This window comes from Myotis davidii, unplaced genomic scaffold (genome assembly GCF_000327345.1).
Source record: "Myotis davidii unplaced genomic scaffold, ASM32734v1 scaffold328, whole genome shotgun sequence".
Classification (NCBI taxonomy): Eukaryota; Metazoa; Chordata; class Mammalia; order Chiroptera; family Vespertilionidae; genus Myotis; species Myotis davidii.
Genome location: NW_006300373.1, coordinates 446779 through 454158, shown reverse-complemented (window position 1 = coordinate 454158; position 7380 = coordinate 446779). Strand labels below are relative to the sequence as shown.

At 58.2% G+C, this 7380-nt stretch overlaps 1 protein-coding gene and 1 long non-coding RNA gene across 2 annotated transcripts in view; one reads left to right on the top strand and one right to left on the bottom strand.

The window, feature by feature from the left end:
- LOC107185177 overlaps positions 1–6400 on the bottom strand; it is an 11167-nt gene extending 4767 nt beyond the window's left edge. Inside the window, exon 1 of the long non-coding RNA XR_001516095.1 lies at positions 6025–6400. This is a non-coding gene — a long non-coding RNA (uncharacterized LOC107185177). The remainder of the gene's footprint in view (positions 1–6024) is intronic.
- Positions 6401–6881: 481 nt separating this feature from the next.
- BRD7 (bromodomain containing 7) overlaps positions 6882–7380 on the top strand; it is a 20909-nt gene continuing 20410 nt past the window's right edge. The window contains exon 1 of the mRNA XM_015572640.1: positions 6882–6896. Coding sequence (XP_015428126.1) covers positions 6882–6896 — 15 coding nt within the window. The remainder of the gene's footprint in view (positions 6897–7380) is intronic.

The following is a 7380-nucleotide window of genomic DNA, read 5'->3' as shown; positions in this document are numbered from 1 at the left end:
CGGGCCCGGGACACGCAACAGTTGGATGCGGCGCCGGCCCTAATGATGGCTGGCAGAGAGGCCTCCCCAGCTCCCGCCTGGGGTCCCCCCGCAGCGGGGGCGCCTGACACCCACCAGACGGACAGGACGGGAAGCCGCCTGCTGCGGGGCTGCCAGCAGAAGGGGGCGGCGGGAAGATGAAAGCCTGCTGCCCTAATTGCAACCGACAGCCCATTAGTAACGCCCCGGCAGCTTCCACATCAGGCTCTGCTTCTCCCGGCTCCCGGCTGGGCAAGGCCTGGGCAGATGGCTGTCTGCGGGGCCCATGGGAGGGTCTCCCTTGGCGGGCTGAGCCCGGGACGAGCGAAGATCCCGAAGGGGCAGAACCAAAGCCCGTCCAACATTAACGCCGCCCAACACCGCATGACCCCGAGCCCAGCCCTCTCTGGACCTCAGGTTGCGCTTCTGCAAATGGGGCAGAGCCCGACCGGCGTGGCTCAGGGGTTGAGCGTCGACCTAGGAACCAGGAGGTCATGGTTTGGTTCCCGGGCAGGGCACAGGTCTGGGTTGCTGGCTCCATCCCCAGTAGGTGGCGTGCGGGAGGCAGCCGATCCGTGATTCTCTCTCATCATTGCTGCTTTTATCTCTCCCCCTCTCCCTTCCTCTCTGAAATCAATAAAAATATTTTTTAAAGGGCAGAGTCTACCCCGTGGGCAGAGTTCCTCTCGTCCTATTGGGTAGCACTGTCCCGAGCCCAGGGCCTGGGTCATGGGCGCGCTGCTGGCCCGGATGGAGGACACAGAGGAGATGCCATCAGAACCAGGACCACAGCTGAACAGAGGCTCCCGACACACGGAGCTGCAGCCCAGGAATTGGGAGGGCCCCGCCCCCCACACCCCTGCAGACATGAGAACACACAAGTCATGCTCCTCTCAGTCACTCGGCGGTCCTCGCGCTACAAGTTGGGAGTTGGGGTGCACTATTCAGGCGCTGGGGAAAATTGGGGCCCATGAACAGTCCTGAGAGGGCCAAGGCGAGGTCAAGAGGGAGTGGGTGGTCCTCTGGGTCCCCCTCCTCCCTCCGACGAGCTTCTCAGCTTGTATCTGGGACACACCTTGGGCTTCGGGTAAAACCTCCGGCTTGTTTGAAGGTTCTGCCGATTCCAACACAGATACGATGTGACCGCTGCAGGTCTACCAGCCCCTGCTCCCTTCCTCCTAGCGCCCCCGGTTCCAGGAGGTCGGTCAGACCCCGCTCAGCACAACTAAGAGCTCAACCCCGTTCTACCCAGTTTCAGCGAAACGATGGACTTACAGAGTCTGACCCGGATCAGCCACCGGGATCTCCTGAAGCCGACTCCGCACTCCCGCTGGGAGGATGTAACCCCGGCCGCTCCCCAGGAAAGCACCTGTGGATGTCCGCACCGGCATAGGATGGGATAAATCGCATTCTGCCCCTAACCCAGAGGGAGGACCACTGGTCACAGACCCGGGGGACCACTCACCCATCCCTCTCCCTTCGCCCCCTCCCGCTGGCCCTGGCAGGACCAGGCAGGGTTCCAGCTCCTCCTTCGCTGCCCTGAACCTTTCGAGGGCCCAGAGAGGGAGCTCGTCACAGCTGGCCCCACCACCCTGCCTTCCTCCTAGAAGCACAGCTGGCCCACCACGGAGACCTCCTGGCATCTCGGCAGGGATGTGCCCGCATGAGGTTAGGCCTCCCGCTGTGCGTCCTCCCCGCGGGGGGCAGGAAGTCCGGCTCCCAGAGAGGCAGGGCCACAGAGCAGCACATGCTAGCGGCAGCTGCTCACCAACCCTCCTTTTCTAACCATTTTCTCTGCCTGGTGAACGCCTACTCATCCTGCAAAACCCATCTCCAAGTCACTCCTTTAAAACCTTTCTAGCTTTCCTTCTCCCTGGGTTCACATGCCACATCAGACACACCTGCCTTGGGTAGGTCTGAAATTAAATGACACTTTTTCCAGGAAGAGTAAACATCTGGAAATCAAAGGACCTCAGTGCAAATCCCTGCTCCCTTATTCACCAGCTGTGAGACCTTGGACATGTCATTTTGTTCTCTCTGAACCCCCAGTTCCCCATCAATAAATTGGGGGGGGGGGACTTATAAGGTAATATACATCAGGAGCCTATGATTATGTCCAACACATAGAGGCACTTAAGAGAAGTGAATTTCACTCCTTCTCTAACAGAATGTGAGCTTCTTAAGGGCAGGAACCAGCTTTCCATTCATTCATTCATTCATTCATTCAGCCATCATCACTGAGCTACTGTTAAGGAGCTAGGCCTGAGTCAGAAGCTGGGTTCTACAGCAGGTCCAGGTGCCCCTAAATCTCCCGGTTGCTCTTCCTCGCCCGTGGACCTCCAGCACCTGCTGTGACACTGTCCACACCCGTCCCAGGCAGGTGAGCCAAGGGCAGGTCTGCAAAGTTCAAGTGCAAGTGGCCTGGCCCCAGGAACTCCTAGTCTGAGAGCAGAGGGCACAGCCGCATTCCCCCCAATACTGTTGACTCTTAGTCTGGTGGGAAAGACACATGTACCGCTGGCCGTAGAGTTCCCTGTCTGATGGGGGAGACACGTGGCTCCTGCGCGTGGCCCGGCCTGTCACTGATGGGGTGAGATTGTTCCTGTCACAGGAGGGCACCGCCTCTGACGGGCGAGGCCGTCTGTGCCCACAGATAGCAAGCGCGTCAGATAAAACAACACGGATGGAAAAGAGAGATCAATCCCGGGGCCCTTTGAAAACCTCGCTGCGCAGTGTCTCTGTCTGTAGACGCGGAGGCGATATCCGTGGCTCTGCAGACGCACCGCAGGGCTGGACACAAATGACACAGCATCCGAGCCTCCAGCCCAGCCCCCTCGCCAGAGGATCCAAGCCAGCGCTGGCCCGAGGCCCCGTCCCTGGCATCGCCTGCCAGCCTTGCCAGGGGAGAGAGGCTTTCTCATGATCAGGGACATCTGGGCTGGCCGGGATCCCGGAGGCCACCGACATGAAAAGCGAGGGGCCCGGCGGAAACACCATCTGCACATCATAACGCAGCTCAGTTCCCGGAGGCCGCCTGCAGCTGCGGCCGGGCTGCCCGGGGACACGCAGAGGAAGACACCAAGCGGCCGGGAGGGGGACAGAGGGCAGAGCCAGGCTGGAGTCGTTCCCACTGACACTCCACGCACTTTGGAGATGAAAGCCACTGGGTTTGTCTCCCTGTCGCTGCTGGGTCCACAGGTTGCACCAGCCCCGAAGCTGACTGGGGGGCTTGAACGGTACACAGCTGTGCTCATGGGCTCAGATTCTAGAGCTGCGCGGCCTGGGTTCGAATCCCGGTCCCCTCCTTTGAGGAGCGGGTGGACTTCGCTGAGCCGGTTTTCAGACCTGCGCATTGGAGACGGTACGAAACCTATCCCCTACCATGGGACTACTGTGAGAGTTCAAAGAAGTAATACACACCTTGAGCCCTACACTTAAGATTTTTGCACATGTTATATACGTCGATAACATTTCATTATAAAAGAGGGCATGTGCAGCCCTAGCCGGTTTGGCTCAGTGGATAGAGAGTCGGCCTGCAGACTGAAAGGTCCCAGGTTCGATTCTGGTCAAGGGCATGTACCTTGGTTGCGGGCACATCCCCAGTAGGGGGTATGCAGGAGGCAGCTGGTCGATGTTTCTCTCATCGATGTTTCTAACTCTCTATCCCTCTCCCTTCCTCTCTGTAAAAATCAATTAAAAAAATATATTAAAAAGAAAAGGAGGGCATGTGCGTCCCCCACCTGATTTAAAGAGGTGCTCAGTCACTGTTGGCTCTTATCATCTTTGTTATCTCCCCTCCTAGAAGGCATCCTTCCTGAGGCTCTAGGACAGCCGTGGGCAAACTACGGCCCGCGGGCTGGATCCGGCCCATTTGAAATGAATAAAACTAAAAAAAAAAAAAGACCGTACCCTTTTATGTAATGATGTTTACTTTGACTTTATATTAGTTCACACAAACACTCCATCCATGCTTTGGTTCCGGCCCTCCGGTCCAGTTTAAGAACCCATTGTGGCCCTCGAGTCAAAAAGTGTGCCCACCCCTGCTCTAGGAGCTGGCACCTGCAGCGGGTAGAGCGATTGGGGATATTTTATTGGCCATCCTCTGCAAGGCCCGCCCCCAGCACCAAGGCCACAGCTGATTGGACAAGGTGTAGGACATGGCCAAAGCAAGCTCATGTATGGCGGTTGAGTAGACTGGGGATTGTGGACTGGTGATCACAGTGAGCCATGTAGAGCAAAGGAAGGAGGAGGAGGAAAAAGAGACGGGCAGAGAGGAAAAAGACACAGGGTTCCCAAGAGAAACAGAGAGAGAGAGAGAGAGAGAGATGAGAGAGGGAGCGGAGACCTCCGATCCCAGGCTTTTTCTTTCCCAGTAGACGAGGCTGAACGGTATCTCCTGCCCTTGGAGCCTATGAGATGAGTCCTGCCTGGAAGCAGCACACGCATGCACATGTGCACACATACCACACAGCACTCACATGCATCCTACCGACATCCACGCGCTCACTCCTTTCACTTTCTCTTTACAATTCCTCTCCCACATCTGAACACCTGTGCCTAGCACTATGCCTGGCACAAGAGAGGCACTCAACAAAACGGATGGAGGACAAAACTGATGGGGGGAGGGGGGCGGAGGGAGGCAGGTCCTTGTGCTTCCCCTTGCCCATAGGACCGAGGACTACAGTTTTATCTTTGTCTCAGCAGAATCTGAGCCCCAGCGACTTCGGAGGTTGTCAGCAGTGGGCACTGTGCGGGACTCGCTGCCCTCCAGCAAGCAGCGCCGAGGCCACGAGGGCAGAGGCAGCCCAGACCCCCACATGGGCAGCCGCCATCTGCTGCCTTTTGCTCACGCAGAGGCAGGCGGCTGGGGCAGCTCCCCCTGTGGCTGTGAGCAACCCTGGAAGCTGCCTTGTCAACAGGCTGTCACAGCGAATCACCTCGGGCCGCTGCATCCCCAGAGCTGCCCAGGGAGCCAGCCTCGGCCCCCAGCACGCACACGCTGGCGCCAGGTTGGCCGGTCCATGCTGCCAGACTGGGGCACCTGTTACAGCCACCGGGGCCTGGGCTCTGGAAATGCCACCTCTCCCCCCACCCCCACCCCGGGGACACAGGGCAGGCACCCCAGAGTACCCTCCCCCACTCCCTCCTGCTCCTTCACACTCCGCTCCTCCCTTCTCTGGCCCTCGTGACAACCACACAGGCCGCGCAGGGCTGGTTCTGCCCATTCCCCAGAGGGGAAAACTGAGGTTCAGACAAAGACAAGAAGAAAGTCGCCCAAGAACAACTGGCCTTGGGGTGCCTCGCCCAGTAGGGCTCTGTGGAGCCCAGAAGGGCAGAGGTGAGCGTCTCGGGCCCCTGATGTTCACGGCCTTTAGTCTGCCTGGGCCACGGGGTCAGCCACCAGGAAACCTCTTCCCTCTGTCAGCCATGAGGGGATAGCTGTGAGGGGTCCCCGCCGGGCTCCCCCAGAACTTCCCTGTCGGCCAGGTGCCCAGCACATCAGCGGTGCTGCGAGCTCCTCCATTGGGGCGCTGAGGTCCGCAGGTGCAGCGGGCTGGGAGCCTGATCAGGGTCAGGAGTGTGGCCGGCCCCTGCCTCGCCCCCGGGCCTCTCCTGAGAGGCCTGGGCCTGAGAGAGCGGCCAGAGGCCATTTCCTGGGAGCGCCACACACCCCAGGGTGGTGGGGGGCAGCCTTCCCCAGCGGCTCTCTCTTCCACCTCCTCCTCCTCCGACTCTTCAGGAGGCCACCTGTCACTTCCTGTCTCCGTCCCCAACCAAAAGGACCCTCAGGAGAGAAGGAATCCCTAACAAAACAGTAGCAATTATTCATTCCTTCACCCAACACGTATTTCCAAGCGACTGTGCTGAGCCCAGCGTGGCTGGAGGATGCCCGGTTCCTTGCAAACCGGCACCATTGCAGCCGCAAGCCAAGAGGGCGACAGAGGTGGCCAGCAAGACAGAAGTCGCACTCTCGGGTAATGGAACCCCAAAGCGACAGCTCCTCACCTTTGCCACGTTCTGTTGGTAGGAGCAGGTCTCTAGCACATAAATCCCAGGAGGCAGGAACCCGGGGGGGTCCTTGTAGCGTCGGACCCACACAGCGAGGTCCGGTTAAGCTGGCACGCTGTGTGCCTGTGATGTGCCACCAGACCCTCTTCCTCCATCCCAGGGTCGTGGGAGGGAAGAAAAAGGCACAGAGTAAGCTAGCGCCAGGGGCACCGCAGGGGTCACTGCGGGCTGTGGGTGCCAAGGGAACAAGACCAGACCCTGCCCTGGGGGAACAGACAGGTACACTCATGGGTTCGGCCTGGAGCAAGGCATGCCACCACGGAGGCCTGACCCACGGGGCAGTGGGCGTAGCGGTTCTCCTTAGAGCAGCGGTTCTCAATCTGTGGGTCACGACCCTTTCACAGGGGTCGCCTAAGACCATCCTGCAGATCAGATATTTACATGACGATTCATAACAGTAGCAACATGACAGTTAGGAAGTAGCAACGAAAATAATTTTATGGTTGGGTCAAAAGACGAGGAACTATATTTAAAGGGCCAGAAGGTTGAGAACCACTGCCTTAGAGCGAAAAGGGTTAAAGCCAATGGTGGGAACCAAGCTTCACCCCATCCTTGGAGGCCTTTCCATATCAGCACCTGCGATTTTTACTATTAGAATTGCTAGGTCGCCAGAGGAACGCACAAGGCCAGAGTGGTGAGGGATTACGAATTTATTCGATCATCCGCACACCAGGTGGCTGAGCCTGGATGGCTCCAGCACCCAGTGAGGGGAGTCAGCGGCTTTTAATGGACTTTTGGCGGGATTTTTTCTGGGCGGAGACTTCTTTATGCAGACCTGGAGGGGAGAGAACGGAATGTGGTCACCACAAGTAAAAAGTGGTCTTACGCAAAGGGAATGTCCATAGTGAAATGACCTGGAAAGCCAGTTCTCGGGGGAAGGGTATCAACTCAATTGCTCCATCAAACCTAAGAGTCCCTCCGTTACCAGTAAGCTGGCTGTGCTGGATCTGGCAGCAGTACAGGGCTCCATAAACACTGTGCAATGGGGACAGGAGAAGGGGAAGTGGGATAGGACGGAAGGAGGAAGGGCGATGAAGAGAAAAGGCAGAGGAAGAAAGAGTGGAGGGAGGAAAGAGAAAAGGGGAGGAAGGAGGACAGAGACAGGAGGCAAGAGAGAGAGAAAGGAAGGAAAATATGCAGCGAGGGAAAGAAAAAGACAGAGAAACAGATTTGGAGGGAGAGAGAGACAAGAGAGGGACAGAGAATGGAGAGGGGAGAGAGGAGGGAGAGTGACACAAGAAAGGGAAGATTCAGGGCAGGGGCCCCGCCCCCAGCCAGGACTCGCCCCCCGGC